This window comes from Conger conger, chromosome 15 (assembly GCF_963514075.1).
Source record: "Conger conger chromosome 15, fConCon1.1, whole genome shotgun sequence".
Taxonomy (NCBI): domain Eukaryota; kingdom Metazoa; phylum Chordata; class Actinopteri; order Anguilliformes; family Congridae; genus Conger; species Conger conger.
In genome coordinates this window covers 19,713,744-19,741,270 of record NC_083774.1, presented here as the reverse complement: position 1 = coordinate 19,741,270, position 27,527 = coordinate 19,713,744, and the positions used below count along the sequence as shown (strand labels likewise).

Sequence of the window (27,527 nt, the reverse complement as noted above, 5' to 3'; positions counted from 1 at the left end):
AATCCGAGGAAGGCTAAGGATGACTATGTGGGAGATGACTGTGTCGGTAAATGCCATGTATAAGCCAAAGGGCCACATTAGATCATCTACTCCAGGCAGAGACTCAAGGGGGTTCCTACTACATGCTGTGCTAGACGCTCCAGCTTGTAGCTAAAAGGCGAGCAGTAGATATTCTGCAGTTTATAGGTAAATGGCAAGCATAGAAGGGCTGAACGGTCTATTCTTGTGCCTATTTTATGTTCTTATTACCCATAAATAATCAATAACCCTCTCTTTGTTCCCAGTAAGAGGGTGAGGCCATGCCTCATACTAAATCAAAACAATTTCCCACCGATTAGCGATGAAGTTAATGATGGCTTTCCTTTCTCTATCCCTTGGATCTGCTGTCGACAACAATAAGCTGACCGGACAGGGGTTTTGATTTAAGGTGGGTCTTACTGCAGGGTGTGTGTGGATGTAAAGGAGTCACCAGAGATCATCTGATGTACACGCACCCAAGGCTGAGGTCCTCAAAGGCCCCTCTTCGCCCAACCCTGCCTCAGCCGTGCACACAACTAGGCTGAACGTGCTGGGTTCACCAGTCGGAGGGGGGTAGGATGGGAGGGGCTCGTAGCCTCGCCGTTACACACCAATAGCTGAATTTTCAGGGTGGGGCGGGCGGGGGGCGGCGGGCTGGCGCAGGAGAGAGCGGGGATTATGTAACACGGTGAGCCGTAGCTGCGCCTCGTCACCGGCAGTAGGCCTCTCGCACACCCAGGCTTTGCCGTAGCTGCTTTCCCCAAAGCCCGGGAAGAGCGAAGGGCTCTAATACGCGTGCACAGCTGAAAGTCACAGCGCAAATCTCCCACAAACACAGAGCGGAACGCACTGTACGGTGGCCAGCGTATCCGGGGAGGTAAGCTGCCTCCTCTCCAGCGGAGAGCCAGGGCTTGGGAGGGGGCTGGATGGGATATGTATGAGCACAGCGCGCATAAGCACTGCCGAACACCAAATCCACTTTAAGGAGCCAGGCTTGGTTGAAGCAGAGAACATCCCCCCCCCGCCACCTCCCCCCTACATTCGCCATCGCTCACCGGGCGTTTCGTCCTGTGAGACACCCACGTTCCCCACTCTGTCAGAAACGCGAAAGAGACCGATATGGAAACTAGAGAGGCATTTGAGTAAACATGATCACAAGGTCAAAAAAATAATTCTTCTAAAAAAAATCTTGTCCCCATTCTTTTTTTTTCTTTTTTTAAATCAAAATGCCATCCCAGATTTAAAGGGGATTCTTGTGGCAATTAGTGTTTTAAAATTGCCTACAACATTTTATCCCAATGGCTTGTCTTGTGGGATTTTTAAAAGGATAATTTGGCTTGGCCTTCTACAAAGTTGAAAGGTTTAAAATGGTTGGCTCTTTTCGCTGAAGTAGTCTGCCTCAATGTCTCAAATAAGGAGGCCAATAAATAAGGAATTAGCACCTTCATCCCAATTTTTATTTATTATAGAGAAATATCATATACAAAAATGTATGACTGACTCCTTAAATTGTTTTCATTTTGATCTTATACATACACGCATGCACGCACGCACACACGCACGCACGCACGCACGCACACACGCACGCACACACACACACACACACACAGGGACAAAGCATGAGTACCAACAGCACAATCGATATGAGTCATTTATGGTAAATATCTGCGTTGCATTTTCTGAGGGATTCTACTTTTTTCCTTTCGTACATTTAGAACTAATGCCCAAATCACAGCTCCCCAACTCCCCTGCCTATTTTTTCCATTACTGTTAAAAGACAAAATACATAAAAGGAATAAAAAAAAATCTGTGAATGAGCTCATTTTCTGCTCTTACTCTCCTGACAGTCTGCCCCACATCGCCAGCCCCCCAAATCCTCTCCTCATATTTGTGTTGGAAATGACATAACTCCCATTTGCTGCGGTCCATTTTGCTAGTCAGTGTCTTCTCAGTCGCCAAGTGCGAAGTAATTCAGGGTAAAAGGGTAGCTGGAATACAAGGAATTCAGCATAGAAAGAGAATTGTCCATCTAATATATATTTAAAAGACCTTTTTCCCCCCTTTTTCTTGAAATGCTGTTTCCTGCCACAAGACGGAAGGCTTTCTTTTTTTCCTCTACGGCTTTTTCTCTCTGCCTCTATCGCTCTCCATCCCACTCTCTCTTCTCACTAGCCTTTCTCTCTCCCCATCCTTTCCTCTCTCCAATCCATCTCTCCCTCCCTCCCTCCCTCTCCCTCTCTCCCTCTCTGTGAGCAGTAAGCCAACTTCTCACTCCTCCCTTCCCAGCCCCCTGTTGCTGCCTGCTACCCTCAGCCGTGGTGTAAAGTTTGGCTGGAGCCGCGAGGAGCAGCTGGGCCAGGCTAACAGGGAATGATAATGACCTCAGAAATCTGCTGTTAGCTCGACAACAATAGGGTGCTCAGTCTAGTGGAAAATTGTGTTCATCAGCTAGCTCTGCTCACTTACTAATTGACATTGCCAAATATTTTAAGAACAATTGGAATGCACAGGCAAAAAAAAATGGAGAGATCTTAATCCCTGGACTTAAATTTTTTTCTTCTTTTTTTTTTTACCCCCCTCTTTGATTAGGAGATGAGTATCGCTAAAAAACTGAGGCAAACTTTTCATGTCATTATCTTCCTCATGTCAGGGCCCTGATGTTCACACAAAGGGCTTTTTTATGTCGTCTGTCAATGGGGTTAGGAACAAGGGTAGAATGGAAACACATAGCTAAGTAATGAATGTCCCTTTGCCTTGCCCAGTGATGGCTACCAAGAAAAAAACCCCTCTTACAGCGTATTTAATTGTCCTTTACATTTGTGCGCGAATCAATTTGACAATTTGGATAAATGTCACATCATGTTTTTTTGTTCTAATTTAGCATTTCCCCTGCCTGTTATAGCGTGTGTGTGTGTGTGTGTGTGTGTGTGTGCACATCTACGTGTGTATATGTGCATGCTTGTGTGTGTGTGTGTGTGTGTGTGTGCTTGTGTGAGTGCATGTGCATGTGTGTACGTGTGTTCAAGCGTGTCTTCTGTCATGGTATCATATTGCTGGTCTTCCATATTTAATGAGACAAAGGTCAATGTATTCGGTTGCTCTTTCACATGGGAACAACCTCAATCATCTCTCAAGTTAACTTGTTCAAACAACACACAACTGCACATTTGCATGTCAACATCTTCAGTCTGAAAACATCCATTCATTTTGGAGGAACGGGAGAGACGGGGAGGAATAGGCAGATTGCAATCAGAAATAAATGTATACCTGGTGCATGTGACATTTTCCTTTAATCTCCATTTTGTATTAATGAGGAAAATGGCTGTTGGATGAAAATGTAGGATTGTGAATATAATTTATATTTAAGAAGACCTAGGGTTTATTTGACAGAAAATAGCTCAGGGAAAGTGTTTGAAATGACACAGCAACGCATACTTAAATGATTTACTTATGAATTCTCTTTCAAAGGGTCACTTACTGAATGCGTGTTTGTGACAGTTTTTCCAAGTAAACACAGACCCTAGGGCTCTCTATTTCCTTTTTTTTTTTACATTTACTTTGTTTTCCAGAAAAAAGCACACCATTCCCAGCTCCAATAGGATGAAAATGATGACTTTTAAGGTAAACAAATGTTTTTCAGGGAGCACGCTTCGGTGCGCATTAATAGGTCAGGGTCATTAAACACACATGGGTCCAGTTTGGTGGCAGCGTCGAGGACGCACGCCAGATGAAGCCCTCTTGCTAAAAGGGTCCAGCCCTCCACATAGATTTCTTAACTGCCACTTGGCCCCCTTTCAATGCTTTTATGAAGCACTGCATGAGGGGATCACATGTGAGACACCTCCATTTTAGCAATGACACTTTCTCTGACAGTCAAAGAGATATTATGTTGATGTATTTCAAATATTAATATTCAAGCAGCCTGCCTACCCCAGTAAGGCAGCCTTCTGTTATGGAAAGATAAATATTATGTTTTAATTATAAAAACATAAAACAGAAATGGGGACGAGTAAAAAAAATAAAATAAAAAAAATAGAAAGAAAGAACTGTGGTCGTGCCAAGGAGGCTTGTTGAGGAGAAAGGTAAGCAATGTTTTGGCAAAGACTTGGAATTAAAAACTGGTCGGTATAATGGCTGCAGTTTACCCTCACTCACACACTAAGGTGTTCGTCTCCCCATCAGGTACATATCAAAGCCAGGGAATTCTAATGAGATCATTAAGACTTTAAACAGATAAACAGATAAATGTTTCATCGGAACTGCCCGGTGACAGTCTCCGCAAATAAAAATAACGATCCTGTTACACTTTCAAAGAAACGTATCGGAATTCTACAGCATTATGATACGACTAACCTGAAAGCAAGCAGATTACCATTAAAGGTAATATTTGCAAATTGTGAATGAAAGAAGAAGAGAGGGGGTGAGCGGGGGAAGAAGAGAAAAAAAGGGAATAAAATGTGCTGCAAGGGGAAAATAAATTGGCCTTTCGTATTGTGTGTGTGTATACTAAGTTATTATTAATTTCGCATGTACAGTATGCAAGACTTGTCAATCAATACCTTGCGCAGACAATTAGCACATGGATGAGACTTTGAAAATTAAAGACATCACAGCCCTGACCTACTATACTGTATGAGGTACTGTAATAAATTTGATTAATATAAAAGAACAGCTTTTTAAATTTTATGACAGCAAAATGGCATGACAGATTGAAGCGAATGGCTTCAAAAGAGTAGGTAAATCACAGGTTAGTAAAAGCAGGTTTTCAGATTCAAAAGCAGTAATGGAAGTCAATTATACAGAAAGACACTGACATAATTCATCCAGATATCCTCCTAATTAGCTGGAAAAATACACAGAAGACTGTCCTCATTTCAAAGCATTGACACAAAACACTGGAACAGAAAAAGCACATTCAGTGAATCCTCACTGAAAAACCGAGACTCTGATCTCTCCATCAGATACATGTTTATGTCCACATCCCTGAGAATCTTTTGAAGAAATCAACTTGTGGCCCTCTTGCTTGTTACTCAAAAGTGCAACTCTAAAATGTATCTGAATTTTCTCAGTAGTGTATGCATTGTTGTGGTCTTTAAAATGCTTTTATTGTCTCCACATGCATACATAGAAAACTGCTTCCCTAAGGTATTTGATATTTGTCTTGGGGGCAGCTTCTATGCGTTATATTTAGGGAATAAAAAAAACGGAATAAGCAATTTCCATGGCGTTAAATCCAACCATTATTTATTTAACAATCTTTTTGTATGATATGAATAGCCTGCTTTTCACAAACCTGACTGTCTGTTAGCCACAATCATGACGTCCAGAGGAAACTCATAGTATCTCATGCCACAAAGTTACAGCTATGGTCATTTTACTTTAATTACACAGAAATTACAATGTAACAGTAGTCTGCATGTGTAATTACGCTCATTGTAATTATGTAATTAGATGGATATCCATGCCTTATAACCTGAGGCATCACAAAGCAAATCCAATTTCACTTTGTATGGAGCAAGTATTTTGTCTACATGCCTGAAAGCTGCAAAGACCCTGATATATTCAACTGCTCCTCCTCATGTTACAATGCGCTTCCTCTCAGGGATATTTACACAGGGAGGATTCCCAGGGTAAAGGGGAAGGCTGGACAGAGGTGAGGGGCTCTCTGTCCAAGTCTGTGGACCCGGGCCTTCTCCGGGAGGGTCAAAGGCCTCCCTTCCAGCAGAGGATCGGGGGATCCAGCTCCCTGCAGCCAGTCACTGACTTGCAGCACAAACACATTTTCTGGTTCGCCGGTGCCATTTTCACATGTTCACTGATTCAAACAGCCTTTCACACGTACAACAAACAGCTGCATACCACGTGTTCGCCACCCCCGTCTCAACCCAGCCCTCCGCCGCACACCCCCGCCATGACCGTCTGACGGCGCCGTTGACCTCGCTAGCTCTCCCCAGAGCGGGTGAGCGCATTTTAAACAGTCCCCCCAAGCATCCCAATCCCCCTTTACAGAGAATTACACCAGGTTACAATGGTCTCTGTTCTGCTTTTCATTGTAAGCCGTTGTTTAAGATCTGTTCTGAGAAGGCTGAGGCTCAAAGGCCTCTCATAATGAATTCAGAAATACTATCAAGTTTGGAGCCCCTTGTTTATAAAGCCAAATTCATAGTGGAGAATTTGAAAGTACAATAGTTTCTTTTTGAGGAAAACCAATCTTGCATTAAGAAAAGAAATAATGAAAAAAAATGTAATAAAGAATCAGAGAGAGCCCTGGAATGGGAAATGAAATTGAGGCGTATTTAAGGTTTATTACTGAGGAACAGAGCAAGTGGAGTTCTTTAAAGGAAATTCTGCCGCTGTGATTTCTTTCCCCCTTTAAACAAATATGGTGTTAAAGAGAAACGACTCGGTTTTGACCTTCCTTCACAGTTGAGATGTTATTGTTGATTACTGTAATTCAAGTTTAATTCTGTCAAAATTGCACTGGGTGGGAAGCAGGAGGACCTTCGATTCATTTGTGCAAAAAAAAAAAACACACTTCTCTCTTGGCAAAAGACATCAAGTAAATTCAGTAAATGAGGAGTATCTGCGAGATACGGCTTACCACATCCTGTTCATTTTCAAAACAACAACAAATGCCACCTTTTCTTCTCGTGAGGTGAAGGCTCAGTTTCTTAGCTAATTAAACTTCCCGTAGACTCGGAATATGACTGATAATGTGCAGTGGGAACCCTCATTTCTGCAGTGTTGATGTAGCCTACATTATTTCATAATTATGGCCCACAGTCACTTTGTTCTACCCGTGCAGCAGAAATGATAAAATAGTTGTAACGTTATTGCTTTTAAATCAAGGCTGCGAGTCGATTCCTCACGTGCAGTCTGCAGGTGTGTGTGACTGCCTGGGCAGGCTGAATGGATTTCTTCTCTTGAGCGCGAACACACATGAATCCTCTTAATTCTCCCTGATTTGTAGTCGCCGCTCTGAGAATGAATCAAACTCAGCCTGTGCCACTCTTCTCCAGCAGAGGGGAGCCCTCAAGGTCAACTTTAAGGCACATTAGCGACGACGGCAGGGGTCTGGCACCGTGCCCACTCGCCTGCCTGCCCGCCCACCTGAACTGTGGCTAAACGCAGGGATTTCAGCTTGTGATCACACTCAATCACCTCACTCGGGGGAACGGGAAACACAGTCAGATCTACGCAATGAGCCAATGAGACTCTACCTCCTCACAACGATACTCTATTGTCACGCAGACAGAGGGAGAGTGCCATTATAAGTCTCCTAACTCCTGTGACTCCTTTTTAGAGCTGTATGTCTACAACATGTCACGCAAACCAGCAGTGCTTAATATTCACATATTGCAAAAATAGCTGAAACTACTGCATGTACTGGTGTGCTGTAAATATGATTTAACCAAATATGTATATGATTCTTTGATAACACAGATAGCACAGTTCCCCATGTTAATTATCATATAAATAAATAAATAATATTCTGAATTGTAGATAATAATAACAATATTAATAATAATAATTATAATAAGAATAATAATAATAATAATAATAATAATAATAATAATAATAATAATAATAATATATTAATTGTAGATGTTGTTTATGCTGTTGTTGTTTTGCTGTCAAAGGATTTAAATTCAAATAATAATTTCTAAATGCCATAAGCTGAATTTGAGAAATTCAAAGTACTTGAGAAAGAATAAAGAAAATAAAACTTCCTGCTTCATAATTCAGAAGATAATTACTTCCGTAGTATGTCTCCCCCCTTTCTCCCTTGAATACTGTTTAGGTTTAATAGTCTGTATAAGAAAATAGGTTTTATCTCTGTCTCATTTTCATTAATTCCTAATTGGGGTGGGGGGTTGTCTGTTATTATTTCTTAGATTAAAATAAACATAGCCAATTCCATGTTCAAACCCATTGCACTACATGGAGAAGATAAGGACTCAGTGGTACAGTGTATGAATAAACAACTTCTGTAATGTTGAAATTAAGTTGCTTAGAGCCTGTAGCTAAGCCAGTTTTCCTTCAACTTAAAAGCATATTTTACTCCGCAAATGAAGTTAGCTTTTTTTGACCTGCTTTATATGTATATCTTTAATTAGTGTCTTGTTTAGCTTAAACCAACTGATTATCACAAAGTCATGACCCAATTAACAGGCACGCTGCTTAGCTGTAGACTTCTACCCTGAGGAATGAGAAAGTTACCTTTAAAAGTTCTGTAATCATTAGCAATAGCCTATTTAAATCCTGGTAAACATACACTTTATCTATCCAGCTTTTGGCCCTTCTGCTTTGGCAAGTTCACTGTCTCTCATTTTTTAAATGTTTTAATCACTTGTAAAGTGTCCTGCTGCTACTATACTTTAGCTGTGTTCCAAGGAAAAAGCTCTCTAGGCTCATATGTAATATTCCAATGTTTCTGAGAAAACATTACATGTATTTCTGTTATCCAAGTATGGCCTCTGCAGTGGAAAATGTAAAGGAAAAAGGTGTAACGACTGATGGGTAGTATTCAAAACCAAGTACCAAGTATCAGGCAAATGTGGAATGTGCAGCAGGCTCAAGCCCTGTTCTGTGTTTTATGACTATTGGGAGAAAGTTGGCCATGTCTGTAGCTGGATGTTAGTGGTCCCACCCATAGATTTAAGTGATACAATGGTCCTGGTAGCCAGACATGCCTACATTTGAGCCTCAGGGTATGGGTGTCTGGATCACCAGCGAGCAAATGGGGGCACATAGTAGGCACACAGTAGGCAGAGGGCAGGCACAAGGCCCTTAAGTGAGATGTAGCTATGTCTGTACGTTCTCAAGTGACAGCTGATAAGAAATGCTTCTTGTGCGTGCACATCCAGCCCTGACCATTCTACTGTGCTAATGCATGCCTTCACGCAAACATGCCTCTCCTTTGATAATTGATGCCTTATTTAGGTTAAACCCATAGCTAGATACAGTACAGCTAGTGAGATATCTTACATTTGCAAATTTTACTTTCATTTATTTTTCCAATTTTTTCAGTCAATTTGTAGCAAAATGTGCATAATTTATGCCAGGCGTATGAAGACCAGATGTTGTTACGCAGTATGGAATGGAAGCCACAGAATCGCACATATATAATGTAACAGTTGTGGCGAATAACGGGCAGGCTTACCTGAGGATGGAGAGGAGGGGTGTGGGCTGTCCTCCTGGGCGCTCCCGGTCTGCGAGAGGCCTCCCCCGGGGCCGCTCTCCTCGGTGACGTTGGAGGAGCCTGGAGTGGTGGATCTGCTGATGGACTGGGACTCTGGGTCGCTGGCTGAGCCTCGTCGTTCGTCCAGGGAGACGCCGTGCTGGACCCCCTCGTCCCCGGGCCGGCGGTCCTTGCTGTGCACGCGGGAGTGGACCACCATCTGGTGGTAAGTTCTAAAGACTCGGCCGCAATCGGGACACTCGGTGGGCTTCTCCTTCGGGTTGGTCAGGTTGAAGTCCAGGCCACCGTGGGACATGAACTCCCTGTGGCCGTCGAAGTTGCCGTTGTCTTTGCAGGGCAGCATGGCGGCACCTTTGGCTCCCTGCATGGCCTCGGCGTGGAGCTTTTGCTTGGAGTTGTCGGAGCCCATCAGCGGGTAGTCGTGCTTCTCTTTTGCGAAGACCATGGCTGCATTGGTCAGGTCTTCATCCTGGCCATGAGGCACATGGTGCTGTTCTTTGGGCATGTATGCCCGATCCATAGCCATACCGCGAGCCATTATCTGCCAGGCCTGGTAGCTGTTAAGGGGGTCCATCTCTGCCACCTTTGCCGCAGCCTGCAGGCGTTCCATGCAGCTGGACTTTAGCGGGGGAACCAGGTTCAAACAGCCCAGCAAAGAGCGCTTCTCACTTTCTCCTAAGCCATGGCCCATGCCAGCAACGGGACCTAGCAGTTTCCCTAGCATCTCCTTCTCCTTCATGGCAATCCCCGCTTTCGTGAGCATCTGGTGTTGCTCGGACAGACTTGCTTTGTCAGGTGAGAGGAAACCACTCTGCAGGCAGGAGATGTAGCGGGAGTAGAGGTTAGCATGGGCTTCCTGTGCCATGTTATTCATGCTGACGGAAACCTCAGAGTCGCTTGGAGGTTTGTTCTTGATTGCCAATTTGTTCAGGTGGACCTTCATGTGGTTCTTCAGGAACCAGGGCTCCTTGAAGCGCCGGCCGCAGATCTGGCAGCAGTGCTCGAAGGAGTCCTTGTGCTTCCGCATGTGCCCCTTCAGGAACCAGGCCTGGCTGAAGACCTGGCCGCACACCTCGCAGCGGAACTCGTTGGCGGGCTTCTCTCCGTTGCTGCTGGAGCCCTGCCCCTGGGCCGACTCGGCGGTGATGTGGGCCTTCTCCACGTGGCTGATGAGGTCCTCCTCCTGGGAGGCTGCGAAGTCGCAGAGCGTGCACTTGTAGGGCTTGTGCAGGATGCGGATGTGGCGGTCCAGCTCCTCCCGCTTCTTGAACTTGCCTTTGCAGAAGGTGCAGCGGAAGCCTGTCGGCGGGGCGACCTGTTCGTCCTGGACGGGGGTGGGCTTAGGGGAGGGGGACGGCTGGGCCATGCTCTCTGGGGTCCCCAGGCTGGTGGGAGTGAGGAGGCCGCAGGCGGAGGAGGGCTGCTGGGTCTGGGTTTGGGCGGGGAGGTGCTGGAGGCCCTGCGACGGCTGCTTCATGTCCAGCCGTGGCTGCAGGAGGCTGCTCCTCATCTGCTTGTCCCTCAGGATGGCCCTCTCCTCCAGCTCGTGGAGCAGCCGGTTCTCCTCGCGCACCCGGCCGCGGCCCTTCCCCAGGTTGCCCAGCTTGTGCGTGCGCAGGTGGATCTTCAGGTTGCCCTTCTGCGCCGCCCGGTGGTCGCAGTAGGGGCACTTGAAGGGCTTCTCGCCCGTGTGCGTGCGCATGTGCAGCGAGAGGATGCTGTTGAAGCGGAAGCGCTTGCCGCACAGGGGGCACGGGTACTTCCTGTTCTTGCGGGCGTCGTCCTCGATGTCATTCATCTGAGACATGATGCCGAGGTTCTGCCCGTTGAGGAACTGCTGGAGGTCCACCCTTCCGTTCAGGTTCAGACCGCTGGCATCGATGTCACGGTTGAGCTGATTGGCGAGCAGGGCCATCTGACTGCTGATTGGCTGGTTGGCTAGGGCTGCATGACTCTTCTCGTCGAGCGGGGTGGCTGCTTTCTCTTCGGGGATCTGCTGTCTGTTTTGGAGATCGGGGAAGGCATGGCCAAGCTGAGTGGTCAGCTGATGCAGTTTCTGACTGATTGGATATCGCCCGTTGAGGACAGTGTTGCTGAGATGGGCATCAGCTTCAGATACAGCTGAAGACACTCCAAGGCACAAACTAGACTCCTCCATCCTGAGGACAAGAAGAAAAGAAAAGAATACAGTCAAATCACTTGGACATACAAGAGTAATAGCAAGACCGATGGGCTCACCACAAGGTTCTGTGACAGCAAAAGTATTATTAAATTTTAGGCCTAATTCCAGGAATTTCACCTACATGGGGCAGATGCGGCTGAAAAACAGGCTATGCAAGTTTGACACAAGCTAGTTTCTTTAGCATTGTGCAGGTAACAAAACGTTTAAGTTGCACCTGCGGATTAGTTACTCCTTCATTCATTGTTAAGAAATGCAGGTAAATATCATATAATTATCCCAGTGTATTAGTTCTTCCTCTTATTTCTGACATGAAAATGCCCCAGAAAACTGACACACTGTGCAGTTTACACAATACCTTACAATATGTCCAGCACTTGGTGATGATTTTTTTTTTTTTTTTAGAGAACAGCATGCACATGCTGGAAATTTCTACAACTTTCCCAAACTGTATAATAATTTTGGATGTAATCATTTCCCTGTAAACATGCTGAGCGCTTCATAATTAAACGTATTCGGCCCAACCTATCAAAATTATTTCAATTACACGCCTTAATGAAACAGAGCACTACCATTGTCATGGAGCTGCTGGTATACAACAATTATGATATTAACAATAGCACTTAAAACCAAGGGGGTTACTTGAGTAAACACATGCTCTTATCTTGGTGCTGTGACACTTGTCTTGGACTAATTTCCATTAAAAGACACATTTATGTGCGATCATACTGAGTATTTTCTTTCTCTCATAAGGCTTCCCAGTAAGAGAAAATAACAGTTAGAGTTACAGGAAAGGTTCACATATCTGAGAAGTCTTGAAGCCATTACATACTGTATGGTTGCAAAAATGCATCATTCTGTACAACAACTAAATACATTATCCAACTTTATTGTCTCAACTCGCTGTCGCTTGCAATTCTATCCGTTCTCTTAAGAAGGATAAGGCCAATCTATTCTCCTCCAACCAAGGGGTCAAACCTTGGAAACAATAAAACGAGTTTTGCTTTGGTCAACAAAAAATCGTATAATATCTCATTAAGCCGATTAGTACGCTGCCTAGTAACAGGCCTAGGTGCTATAACACATGATTATAATCATAAAAATCCTTCTGTGTTTGCAACCAAGCAGTAACAAGGAATATTAGTTTTAAGGAGGGAACGACTAGCAGCTTAGTGAGACTGCTCCTGTGTCCGGTGCTATTCCAGACATCCTTCACACATGGGACAATGTGTCAAATCCCGGAGGCGTCTGGCTTTGTCCCGAAATCTTTCCTCCCCCTCGGGAAGATTATGGCGATACGGCCTCTGCCCGGGGATGGCGGTGCACTCTGGGAAAGCCGTTTCCTGCCTCGCCTGGGACATGTACCCCGTGCTACCGTGGAGAACCCGCAGCCTCTGGACATTAATAAACCTTTTACACGTTACAGATCAACACGCATCCCACTTCGCCCACAGGAGGAGCCTATTTTAACACAGTCTGCGCGACGACCGTTCTGCAGACGGCGGTCTCCGGAGCGAGAGGGTGGCAGTTCCCGAGAGTGGCGCCTCCATGGCTAATTGTTTATCAGAGCTATACATCAAGTAAGCAGGATCCCAGCACATGGCCAAACAGCAAACGAGTCCTCCGGAGCATTCTCAGGGCTGCTCGTCCTCAGCAATAAATATCACTGCCAAGCCGAAACAAGGCTTTTACCCGCTGGCTGCAGCCCCCCCCCCCAGCCCCCCCACCCACCCCCCTCACCCCCGCCCTCAGCCGTGCCCCAGAACACTGGCCGCTGTAGGCCGATGAGTCTGTCCTTTTTATCTTCGGGTGATCAACACACAGCCGGCCAGATTTCCACATTCCGACAAACGACGACACGCAAACATTTCAGCAGTAGGCAGTAGGGGCAGAACGCGCATTTGCTGACATGCAGTTTGCTGTACTTTAGACATTTCTCCTCCCACGTTGCATTTCGTGGGGGGTTGGGTGGGGATGGTGGTGAGGGGGGCCCTTTCTTACAATATGTACAAAACACTAAGACCATTTCCAATTATGCAAACCACATTCTTTATAGGGATATTTCTGAAAGACTGCTTTTGTCTTGCTCCACCTACTCTTATAAACCACTAGCTATCGATTAAATAAAATCATCCAGTCTAATTGTATGCATGTTCTGTATAGGCCTGTGTTTGTTCATTTCCAAAAATACACACGGTAAGTATTGTATATTTGCAAATGTGCTTACTCACTATGATATACTGTATATATTTGTATACTTACTTCAAAGTGAGTGAATGACACTGGCCTAAGGTTGAAACTTTGACACCTCTTTCGAGACTGTCAGGGTTCCGTCATGGATTAGAAGGATATTGTTACAAAATTAATTGCATGATATAATTACAAAATTATATCACTGCAGCAATAGAACTCATGGGCCTTATTCACACAACTTTTATGAAATTCTTACTTTAGTTTCGAAGAGAAGTGAAAAACAAGCAGGTGATTCACTAAGCATGCAAAGACAAAATGACTTGCATGTGTTCCCAAAACTAGGTGTGAAGATAAAAAACTAAAATGAAACAACCAACTGAAACTAAACTGAAATTGAAAGTTAAAATAACTCCCAGTGAAAGTGGACTATTCAGATAGATTAGTTAATATAGTCAAAGAAAATAGCCTCGGCCTATAATTCTTTGGCTGTAACTACTTGACTACATAAATATATAATAAATGATAACACATTCTAAACAGAAACCACATTTTGCCTTTATGCTAATTTCCAAACATTCATTGATTTTGATTGTACAAAAAACAAATTCGGAGAAGAAAAATAAAATACAATATACTGTATTTGAATACCGAAATGTTCATGGACACAATGTCCTGAAGCACAGTTTATGATCTGATCGTACACATGTTTCGTGAATGAGGCTCTTTGTGTTAACGGACATGCAAGACTGTTCAAGTATTCAGAAGAATTAACACTTATTTTCAGTCATCATTACCTTTCTGGTGGAATAAAAATAAATTAATTTTGTAAATGTGACAACAGACTGACAAAAGTACCAGGATATGTTTTTTTTTCTTCTCTCTCTCTCTCTCTCTCTCTCTCTCTCTCTCTCTCACGTATGCATGCATGCACACACACACACATCTGCACGTTCACTTTCATAAAATTGCTGTGTCACAATCAAATACACAAAAACTATCCATCTAACTTAGCCATTTAACTGATAATTAAGTTTCTGGTAAAAAGAAGAGAGAGATAAACAGGATGTCAGCATGTGTCCACTTGAACAAGCACAACAATAAGCATAATTATTTTAGCTCAAACTAAAAAGTTCCAGCACACAGACTGTCTTTCACTTTGAAATATGAATACAGAAAAAATAAACATTCTACTGAGCAGTACAAGAAAGAAAGTTTCAAAGTAGACAGAACAGCATCAGTCAGTGTGACTTCAGACCATTTTTTACATTTTTGTTTTATAAGACACCGATAACTGTTGACACATGCCAGCCAAGGTAATGCTTTCCGTTTCCTACCGTTTCAGTTACGAGTGCAACTGGCTCCCTTTCCTGCGTCAGAAGCATTTAATCAGGGTCCCTGCACAGCACTGTAGGCCGTGCAGACAAGCATCGGTGAACCGTCTCAGTGCCTCTCTCTAAAATGTCTCTTTCCAAAGAGAGGGCTAGACTGAAGCTTGTTTTCGTGGTCTCACTCTACCTGTCACACGTAACATTTGCCCAGCGTCAACGATGCACTTTTATAAATATCACCGTTTGAGTGAAGTTTCTTGAAGCCGCCAGGACTTCCTATTCTACTTTCAGAGATGCAGCGGTGCTCATCTTAACAGTTTGTGGTTAATATTCACCGTTTCAAGCAACGTGACAAACAACCAAATTTTGCAAATTGTTCTGCAACACAACTTTGATAGCTGTGGTTACATATAACACAATGACTGTAACAGAATTATAAGTGTTTAAGTTCAAAGACGAGTAGATGGGAAACTAACAGGGTTTCATTTCACAGACAGACTCCATAACCACCATGCACCTGTGCACATTTTTACATCTAAGCCTCGTAAAACATGCAGTGAAAAAAGTACTGTATATGTACTGTATCGATTAAAATGACAGCCTGGTCCAAAACAACTGATATATCCTGCGTGGGCCAGACTTATGAATACTTTTGTAAAGTTATAAGCAATAACTGCTGTGTCTTCAAAAGTGCAAAACATGAAATGAAAAACCATTAGTTATGCTCTACTTTGTCATTTTGGGCATGTATTGACCAGAAATGATTGACTAATTAGAATGCGATACCTCATTAATTACTATGAAGAAAGTCATCATTATTAATAAATCAATTATTATTTACTAACTGTGAAAAATTCAATCTTATCAGCTTCAAATCATTAATGAGTCCTGGCCACAACAAATTAACGAGCAAAACAATGCCATAAACACTGGGAATGTCAGTCATATATTCTGCATTTTATGGGTGCAGATATGCATGCATTTAAAGTGTGCTTGCAATATAATAAAAAGATGGCTAGTAGAAAAATTGTAAGATAAGTTTATAAAACACAAAATCTCTTCATGGGAAATAAATACATAAATATTGAATATTTACAGTATACTGAATATTATTTGTCGCTCCTCCTCTTTAGCTATGCTTGGTTGTCTGGATAAAAGTAGCAAAATTACACAACTAATGAGATAAAGTAACTTATCACGGACTGTACTGGATTGTTAGTGTCAGTAATGAGCAGAAAAGTGGCAATTGCCTGCACTTACAACCAACTGAAACAAACCATGTCCTTGTCAATGCTTTCAAAAGCAAACAGACTCATCTTCAATCACCAAGGTACCAGGGCTCACAGGAACATCTCAATTAACGTGGGAAAAAAAAAGCAGGACTGCTTCGAAATCTTGGCCAGATTATGTCCGGACAACCAGGAGCAGCGAACACATGAATGCACTGTAACTGACAAATATCTCTCTGGTAGAGTCCTCAAAAGGCTGGCAGGGCTCGTCTTTCCCCTCCAATCTCTGCGTCAGACAATATGTCATTGAGAGGACTTAAGAGGACTGTCAACAGGTAGTTCAGCTTTCAGCTCATCTCCACAGATCAGTATGAGGCAAAAATGTGGCTTTTCATCCCTGTGTCTGACAGGCCATTGGGAGAAGCGGGGAGTCGGGGAACCAGATCAATGGGGAATAAGTACATTCCCACAGGCCATTGTCCTGCTCAGCTGCGTCATCAGGTCTCCACAACTCACGTCTTTATGCTAAAACACCCGGCTCATTACGGTGCCAGGCAGATGTGCGCTTTCTGTGTAATGGTAACAGTATGGAGGAAGTCATTTTTCTGCCTCTTATTTTATGATGTGCACTAAGTGGAAGACGAATGGTTTGAACATTTGTGAACCAGACTGCTTTGCAAAGTGATGACAAACTGGGGGGTGGGGGACGGGGGGACGGGGGACGGGGGGGGTGAGAAGGAACTTACAGGATGACCTTGGATGGAAATGAAAATAAAGCCAAGAGTACATGAGCACCTACAAAACGTACACAAAGAGTGTTCCTCTCTCAGGACATTCGATGCTCCAGAATTATCTGGTACATGACAGAACATTGCCCCCGCCCCTTCCCGACTCCCTCATCTCGGGTTCCGCGCGTCAGAAAACAGGGGTGATTCTTCACTGCAGACTACAATGGTGACGGTCATGTCACTAATCATGCAAGGCTCTGCTACAGCAGCAAAGGCCCCAAAAACAATGCTCATACTGTTGCTCCCCATGTAGGGTCCACCAAGGCTTACATCACTCTGTGCTTCAACCTCCATGTGAATTATGTGTACTGTAAGGCAAAGACAAAGAGTACGGAAAAGAAAAAGAATAACAAGCGAGCTCCTCTTTTTTAAAAGGCTAATCTGTGGGAACGCCACATCTGTGAAGTGATTTCTTTTGTCACGCAGTGAAGTAAGAGAGTGGAATAGTAAGCGTTTGTTGTGTAATGGCATGAGGCACAGAACGTTCAAAGAATCTCGGAACGTAGCTAAATTAAATCACTATCACGACAACCTTAACGAACCAAACAGAGCTGTTTCTGATAAATAAAATTAAAAGTATTTTGAAAGTGTTTTCTTTGAACTCGGTGTTAATATACCCCAAATAACTAAATATCAAAAATAATTACTGTTTACCTCTTCTTGTGGTAGTACTGCACTTATGATTTTGCATAATGGCTTGAACAAGCAAGTTGTTGTGACAGGAGGTAAAATCAAAGCAGGACGCAACGGAGACAAGGTTCAATTTAGTTGGTGAATCCTTTAATTGTTGTGCGGCTAATTAAAAAAAAGATTCTTACACTCATGCTATTTACCGTCACTTGTATGCATACATTGAAAATTAAATTGTGCCTTCAAGCGATGAGAAGTAAAGGGAACAAATCTGGTGCTACTTCAACACACTTACTAGCTTTTCACAACTGGAGACTGTAGTTTTGAATTTACAAGGAACAAATATATAGCTAATTAGAGCTACTCATTATGGATAGCAAGTCATATAATTATTTTACATTATGCTGCCTTTAATTAAATGATTCTTCAATGTCTCCTGAAAATATCTTCTTTTTTTCTTCTGGAAGATAAGAACAGACAATAAACAGGTAGGGAACCACATGTTCCTGAATGAAAAGTAGTTCTGTCACAGTAAATGGGCTTTTTAAATATTGAACTACTGCATGTCTTTTTAATATGGGATCTTAAATCTTCTTTATTCTGTCACTTTGATAAACTTGTACGCTAATCTGTGGACTTCATGCGAAGAAACTTTAAGTTCTGTAAGCTGTTCAGTCACGGCAGTTATGCAACAGACTGTATGTCCAAAAAAGCTGCTTAAAGACAGCGTACATCCTGTTTAAGTAAGCAACTAATCTTATCAAACCCATCAGGAAGTCAGACTTGACTGGAATTGCTCTCAATTCTTAGCATACGTTACAATGTCATTATTTCCCCCACCACTGTTGTTTGCAGCTGTTAGTGCCGCTTAGGATAACTGTTTCTCTCTCTTCTTCATGGTGTGGATCAAGCTGTTAGCCATAACAGTCTAATGTGCCTCTTAAAAGTGAAAGAGGAAAAAGAAGAGTGGGTCTACTAATAGTAGGACATATTTATTATGCACTAACTGAAGTGAAGAAATCTGGTTGGAGGGAAGTCTCAGGAGAAAGGGTGGGGGACCTATGGGAGAGCAGGCCACATGTTTATTTATTGTAGTTTATCGGAAATGGGGGGGCCACTGTTTCTTGCACGATGATGTGTGCCGTTAGGCGCCCAGGGAGGAAAGCACTCCATTAGGCCTGCCAACCATTTGCCCTGATGCAAATGCATTATGGGCCAGAGGGTCCTGATTAGGAAAAACACCAACATTGGTCAGCTGTCTGAGATGCACTTAAAACAACAGGCTATGCCAGAAAGTCGACCCTCCCTTCGAACCCTATTTTAACTTTCAAACTAGACAGGTACCTTAGGAATCTATATTATTCACAACACTAAGCACACAACAAAATACCTTTGATGCGATTCACATTCACCAATGTAAGCCTTATTGGTGGTTATAAGGACTGGGCTAGGCTAGAACACATAAGCAGCACTATGTGAGGTGTTAGAAGACATTTTTTGTCCAGCCATCAGATTCCTGATGTCTTTCTACAAGTTACCCTTGGGTTCCTGTTTTGGCCTCCTGCGTGCATTTTTAGCATTTCTCACTGGCCTTCTGACCTTGAGGATGATAACTTATTCATCCCCATTCAGATACAGTTGCTACAACTGACATCAACAGAGTGGGAAATGCACATACTGTCCAGCACCCAAAGATATTATATCTAGCAGATTCATCTCAGGAAGTGTTTTCAGAGAAGCACACACCCTTTACTTTTTCTGTCACATGACATGGTTGGTAATTAAAGATAGCTCTCCCTCGTTCCAGTTTTGGTGTATTCAGCTGATGCAGTAATCTTGTTAACATGTTGCTTAAACATAACCAGGTCTACTGCGGTAAACATATTTGCTTATAATCGTCTCTTCATGAACACATCAGAATGGGTCATCACCTCTGCGGATTATTCTTCAAACGACAACAATGGAGAACGGCAAGCCCCGTTCAGCATGATACGAAAATGCTACCATGTTACCATTCATCTAAAGAATAGTGCAAACTGGTCAGCAGCAGCCAGCTGTCCTCTTGTCATCCATTCTATACAAAATCTTCCGTTGTGAAAAAACACACCTTTTTAAAACATCACAATATGCATGTGTTATCAAAGGCCTAGAATAATTTTACAGTGGAACACTCATTAGGCGTATTACCATAAGAGGAATAATAGTCAGTACTTAGGCACCTGCCTCGTCGAACGTGCTGCGCGAGACCCATCCTTTCCCTTCTTATAAAACCAGCCGCTCAATCACTGCCGTCCTACAGCTGAAATCTCTTCTTACGGAGGGGGGCAGTGACAGGAAGGCAAACAACGCGCCGGCGCTATCGCGGCTCGCCCCTCGCCGAGGCCACTCGACGGAACGGCTCCGGGGGGCAGGTTAGAGGCGACCCCCTCCCTCGGGGGGCCGGCAGGGAGTCCGACGCCCACGACCCCGCGACATGGCCCCGTAGGTAGGGGGGGGTTTAATCTTCCTGCCCCCGCCATCTCTGCGGAGCGCGCTGTTTGTTTGCGGATCCTCCTCCCGCCACATCTTCCCCCCTGCATCTGATTAAGTTAACAATGTGCCCTTATTTGCATGCTGATTTCCAGCCCTCTCTATACAGCTGCTCCTAAAAGCTGGTCTAGCTCTCAGTAATATGATAGCACAGCAGTCAGTTAAATGCAATCTTTGTCAGGCCCAGGTGTGCTCTTGACTTTGTTCTAATTCGTTCCAAGCTTCTCTTTTTTCTCCGCTTTAAACATCCCCGTAGCTTTTATAAGGTTTTATTATAATCAAATCTAGAGCAAAAATCGCTGTCTTTTTTTCATTAATTATAGACTGAAACTGATGTGAATGTATTCAGTGAGCATCTTCAAAATAGGTTGGCATACAGTTTTCTATTCTTATCGCATTTAAATGTCAACATGGTGCAAAGCTCTACAAATTAGTTCAGGCAGACTTCAACCCGCATTTAACATTTAAATCTCCATTCTGTAAGCCAAAAGTAAGATTTAAATCATTTTACACGCACTTAAAAAGACACCGTTATGACTTTCAGGCTTCTCATTTTAATACAGATATTATTACAAACCTTTTCCTGTGAACACAGTTGCCAGGAAAACTGATATTGTGAAAACAGAAACAATGCATTAGCTTTCATGCATTATATATCCCGTCTTTCAGTACAAGATCCAGGTTTTCAGTGCCTCTGTATATAAGCTCAGATCACATTAATGAATCAAAATGGTGGTCAGTTCAACGGCATGTTTTTTAAACTATCCGCAGGAAATAATGCATCTTTTTCTATCTGGGAGCACTGTCAAAACCTCACAGACTACAATGAGGCAAAGCAATCTAAAATGCATTTATTCTTTATCTGCGAGTGCGAATTCAACATATTTAAAGGAAATAAACATGTTAGAGGATAATTCGTATGCTGTAAGAGGAAATCAGTTAAGATTTACAATTAAACTGCAGTGGACTGCAGTTAAATGTTTAATGGCCTTGATTTAGTGTGTATAGTTAGACCAGTGCCATACTATATCAGATTACAGCCTTAGCACCCAGAACTGAGCAGACCGACTGTGTCTCCGTGACAGTCTAGTGTCCTGCACAGAGCCTGTGCTTGTACGTTAAGCTGTTTCACGCCACAAAAAGCAGCTCTGACCCCACGAGGCGCCCAGACGCGTCCCTGCATCCAGGAGCACCCCTGCCGGAGATGCTGTCTTTTGAGAACGTGATATACGGGGCATGCCTCATTAAACCTTCCTCCTATCTGAATATTCCAGTCACTACCAATGACGTACTGCGTGATTGGACACCGCGGCGTAAAACAAGCAAGGCCGTCTTATCGCGGAAAGCTACAAACCACCATCACCTTCCCAACCGTGTACCGAGCCTGAAGCCTCTCCCAGAGCCTTACTGCCATGGGTGAACGGTCACGTGCACCGCTTACCCTGGCCACACCCTGACAGCCATTCTTCTCTGCTCCGCACTGTGGATACTGAGGCAGCTGGGGAACCACATTACCCAGCTGTCCCTGCACTCTAAACCTGGAGTCATCCCTTCCCACCCAAACCCTATTACATTACATTTAGTCATTTAACAGATGCTCTTACTCACACCGACTCACATAAATGCATGCATATAGGCTTAGGCAATTAACAATTCTGATGAAGTCATTAGTGTAACAACTGCTAGTAGCTGTTAATACATGATCTTATAATATAAAGAAGCAAATGGGTATATAGTTTTAGATTTAGCATAGGCCAGGCTCGATTCTCACTCAGATAATCAGCCTCTTCCACAGATCTGGTGTGCCCAGATCCTCTCCCTGTTGGCAACCTGCAAACTCGAGTCCTCTTTCTTCAAGCCCCAGCTTGCTCACCCTCCGTTCACACTCCCGCACAGATTGTGCCCTTTCACACTGGACCCATCTGTCTGCAAAGACAGGCCAGGGGGCAATACATTTGGCTTCTCGAACAAGACACTATCTGATTCAGTGTATCTGATCTCGTCTCTCAAGTCTTTACAGTCTAACGCAGACAGTCAAGCACCACGTTTGCACGAAAAGGACGTTTTACACCAAAGCCCACTTGTTTCATGGAGCAGTCGCGTCAACCTACATTCCTGTAGATAGCCTTTCTCCCTCTAACCAAGAACACATTCACTGGAACATGCTAATAGATCATTTTTCCATTTAAAAGAGAGGAACAGAAAAGTAAATGTTCTATGAATTTGCCTTTTAACGGGTAGTTGAAATGTCACGGTATTATATATCCTTTTAGGCACAGAAAAATCCTGAAGGATTTAATTGACTATAGTAAAAGTGAGCTTAAGTCAAGTGAAAGAGCAAGATGAAGATTAATATAATTCATTACCAGATAAACAGGACTCAATGACTTACATCAAATTGGCCCAAACCAAAGATTCCAAAAGTTTAAACACATTTTGTTCACAGTATAATTATGGATGTGAAATGTGCATGGATTCATTTTGCAGTGCTGAAGGGCTCAGTTGTGCGTGTGCATGTGTGTGTGTGTGTGTGTGTGTGTATACATACAGTATGTGTGTGTTTGTGTGGGTGTGGGGAAGAGAGTGCGTTATAAATTTAGTTAATCAGGAAAGTTTTCAAACAGTACGTTCATGCACTCTGCCCCATCTCTCTTCATATATAAAGAAATACATTGTGATTCCCTCGGTTGTGAGCATGCAATTTGTAACTTCTCAAAGTGGGTGATAGCAGAGACCTCTCAGCAGAGATGGTATTATTATTTACAACTGCCTGGCGAATTCAAATATTTATCAAACAGAAAGAATAGAGACTCTCGCTATCCCAGGGTAGTAATTTACCAATTATTTTGAGTACCTGCTGACAGGTATGTGTAACAATCTTCTACTTTCCTATCAGTTTCTTGCCTCGCTTTTCCCACTGTGGGGAGAAGTACGACATTCCGGGCAGGACTAGGGGAGGGTGGGGGAGTAGATGTGTGTTCATTATTCAGCTCAAACACTTTGATTGTTGGAATAGTTCAACGTGATCGAGCACCAGAAGTGAGTCTGCTGAACACCAGCTAAGCTGCATGCAGCTGTTTTAACTGAGCTCAAACACAGTGTCAGAAATCTCTCAGACACCAAACACAGGAACGCAGGAAAATAAGTAAAAAGCAAACAAAACAAAAAACAAACGACAACAAAAAAAACATTTGGTAATAGCTCATTAAAGCGTTAAAGGCAGTATCTACAACATACCGACCACTAACTGTCAATCTGCATCCAATTCTCCAAGAGTAGGCTATTTGCAAAGAAAAATAAATTCTCCTCAACCTTCATGCATTACATCTTCCCTTCAATCACAACCGATGTTGTTGTGTCACCTACATCTTGTCATAAATGTAGTTTATGACATATCGCTTATAAATTAAGGACAGGAAAAATGGACTAAATACCTTGATCTTCAGGAAATAAGCGAATCTCTGGTCTTAAGCAGCAGACGTATCGGTGGAGGATATGTGGCGTAATTGAATTAGGCGGTGCATGTGTAAAGATGCTCTCTCTGAATGTTACTGAGAGAGCTGGGGCCAGGCGGGCCATCAATCGCTGCGCAAGTTCAGGCCAACGCCGGGTCCCCTGGAAACTGGAGAGGGAATAGCGTGTCACCAGAGCCTCCGTAAATAAATGGAAACGACTCATCTGCGGTGTTGGACACATCAAGGAGGCACTTCACAACCGCAGGACTGCTCTCTGTGTGCAAAGAGTTGTCATGCCTTTTTGTGAATAAAGTTTTCTCGAGGAAAAAAAAAAGAGCAGGCCGGGGGGAGGGTGTGAATAGCCTTCCAGATTTTATCTGATGCTACTTTCTCTCCAGGGTAAAAAAGCACATTAATGAAATATATGATTTGTAAAATCGATATTTGCAGTCTTTAAATGTGTGTATGTGTGGGTGTTGGTGTGTGTGTGTGACTATGTTTAGAACAGCATTTCATGTGTATTTTGCTAGTTCTGGATGTGATGCTTTGACTTATGGTAGAACCTATGCACTTGTAAGTCGCTTTGGATTAAAAGCGTCTGCCAAATGACTAAAATGTAAAAATGTAAATGTAAATATACTTTATGTACACATATGCAGTACACACACACCCACACACACACACACAGAAAATCCAGAAAAATATTCCGACATGACATGAAAAATTCAAACAGGACAACAATCTGCTTGTAATGCGTGGATCTTATATAAACATAAAAGTTAAAATAAAATTAAAAAATTCTTAAATAAGGCTTTGGGCCCTGTAATATACCAACTTGGGCCATATGGCCTAAACTAGTAGTTCACTCCAAATGCACACACTAACGGCAACTGGATTTATAAAACTGACTTCAATTTATATGAGTCAAGGGGCAATAGAGCTAGCAGAAGTGGATGGCTTAGTCGACAACACAGATGGAGAGTTTAGCACTGGGATAGGTCATGGCTCATGGAGCACTTTGTTGCAACTAGATCTACCAGAACTACACTGCAATGTACATTTCAAACCCTTCACTGACTCGGTGCATCTTGTATGATCGTATCTTCTATACACAATTTGATAATAATTAAAACCCCACACCATGTCTAAACCCTTCACATTTCGAGAGGCTGTAACTCCCACGTTATTTTTCCCAGCCACTCTTCGACGTGTTTGCTTGCTTACGGTTTTCTTCGTCGTAAATAACGACAATAGGAATTACATCAGGATACACGCGTGCGTAGCTGGATGGAACAACCCAGCCGGAAAAGTAAAGCAATGCATTAACCTCCTTTAATTGTCTTTAATTACAATGAAGTTTGAACACTGTAACATAAGTCTATAAATATATCACTATTCCCATGTGCTTTTCAAGTTACAGTGCCTAATAGCAGATATATGCCTCTGAAAAAAATGCTGTAAACTTGAACCATAATACAGAAATTGGGACAAGCCATACGTCCTTCTGTGCATTTTGGGATCTGGGAGTAATTCAATTGGATAATACCACAAAATTATATCGGAAAAAAAGAGGAAAAGAAGAAAAAAAAATCACATTTGAAAGAGAAGAACGCACAAGGGAATATTTGATGAATCCAGGTCTTAAGGGTGTACCAGTGAGTGAAATAAGGTTGAACCTCAATAGGATCTACATCCAGGGCAGAACCGCAATAAAAGTAGAAAGATGACAGAGAAAACGATCTGTAATTAGGACAAACAGCACTAAAAGCAAGTTCAAAGATAATTGTTTTGGAGGGATATGTGACATGGTGTGAAAAATCCCATGGCAGCTAGCGTCTGTGTGTGTGTGTGTGTGTATGTGTGTGTGTGTGTGTATGTGTGTATGCCTGTGTGTGTGTACGTGTGTGTATGTATGCATGAGGGAGAGAGATAGAGGGAGAGAGATAGAGAGAGAGAGAGAGTGAAAGGGAGAGAGATAGAGAGGGAGAGAGAAAGGGAGAGAGATAGAGGGATAGAGAGAGAGAGAGAAAGAGAGAGCACAGCCCAAACTGAGACGGGGGTGAGCAGAAAGACGATGAAGGTGAAATGCGCCATCGGCGTAAAAAAAGACGGAACAAAGACGACCCACTGAGTGAGCGGCGATCCATCATAAGAGCGGCCGTAAAAACAACAAGTGTCACCACAGAGCCCATCCCCTCGCACGTCCGCGCACAAAGACCACTATTGTAGTCTTCCCTCACAACACGGGGCTTTGATGGATTCAACTCGCCAAAAAGAAAGAGGAAGATGAAAAAGACAAAGAAGAGAGATGAGGGGTAAAAAACGGGGCTTAAACAAAGATATGAATAAAATTAAAAGAAGTTTGTGAGATGGGCCCTGGACTCTGCTGGGATCCCCTGTGACGCAGCATTGAGGGCAGGAGGGACGCTTAACGCCGAACGCCCGGGCCTCGCTGGGGCCCTGCGCGCTCAATGAGGGCCAAAGGCAGCACGCACACACTGGATTAGCCTTTATACGGGTGACTTTGAACTGTACCGAACTCGCCGTTCTACATTATACCCAAGAACGTTCTGGCGCCAATTTGTCCAGCTGGAGTTTGACTTCGCAAACTGAAGCAAAGAACGGTGCTCACGAACTACGGTGCCAATGCCCAACCTGGGATTTAAAAAACGCGGAGTCTACGGGCGACAGGATATGGATGTGTCTGCTGAAGATGCCCCTCAAGCCCCCAAATAGAACAACCACGGGGTGGTGAACTGGATGTTCTTCTGGGCTATCTCCAGTGTTTTCAAAGCAAACACAATACACAATCTGCTGTAAGGATGTGAGGCCTGTCTTATTGTTTCAGATATTGGGTTCATGCATTAGAAACAGTCGTCAGTGAGAATGCCTTTAAACACACACACACACACACATACTGTATACACACGCAGACACATACTGTACTCACACACACGCACACACTTAACGTGGCTTTTTTCAGTCCATTGTCATGTGCTGTTGCCATTCTTCCCGTCTGTGAAACATTAGCATATTTGTGTTTCAGTAGTTTCAGTTGAAGGCTAAAAATACACCCACTAACACAGCGATGAGCAAAGAATACAAGAGACAGAAAACATTTGTCCTTCAGCCTTAGCCATGTTATTCCATTTCCCCAGTCCATGCCAATAAGACTTTGGAATAAACGGATATGTGAATTTCCCCCATTGTGTTAAAAAATCTGCTTCTAAATTTAGTTTATTTTGTTTTACTCAGGGTAATTGTTAAACGTTCTACATTTCTTTACTCTAACACACGCTGTGCATGTGTGTGTGTGTGTGTGTGTGTGTGTGTGCGTGCGTGCATGCATGCTGTGTGCATGTGTGGATACTGTATATACTATATCATTTATAATATAATACTACAATCTTGTACACACACAACCTAACCTCTTGCTTCAACACAGGGTTCAAGAACAGGCATTTCAGTTGTTAAATCAAAGGGCTAATTTCTTGTTATTCTCATTATAAATGATTAGAAATATTATGTTAATATTGAAAGCTGTTTTTTAAACAAGCAATACACAGGCTATTGTTCATTAATCATGCTTAGCTAAAGACAAATAAATTCATTCATGTTTATTCATTCAACCTCAGAAAAAAACAATAATCTTTACATTATTAAAAAGTTATTAATAAAGTATTTATCAGCAACCCAACTTTAGCGATGAAGGAGGCTGAGGGTTAGGTATGATAGCCCACGATCCAATCACAGTGCCTGGGGCGATTGTTTCTTATTATCGCTGGGGTAACAAGTGTTTTGGAGATGAACGGAGTACGACTCTGGGGGGGGGGTGAAGCCACGGATTTCTCCCTTTTTTAAAGAAATTACTCTGCCGATTTGTTAATCAAAGCAAAATAAATATTCGCTCCATTTATTGAATGAACACACAATTTTCCCAAAATGCCCTTCCCAGTTAGAACGTAATTAGATTGCG

The 27,527-nt window shown here is 43.1% G+C and overlaps 1 protein-coding gene across 1 annotated transcript in view; it reads right to left on the bottom strand.

The window, feature by feature from the left end:
- The window catches only part of znf536 (zinc finger protein 536), a 163,232-nt gene that overhangs the window by 72,622 nt on the left and 63,083 nt on the right, over positions 1-27,527 (bottom strand). Inside the window, exon 3 of the mRNA XM_061221226.1 lies at positions 9,182-11,379. Coding sequence (XP_061077210.1) covers positions 9,182-11,378 — 2,197 coding nt within the window. The 5' untranslated portion in view covers position 11,379. The remainder of the gene's footprint in view (positions 1-9,181; positions 11,380-27,527) is intronic.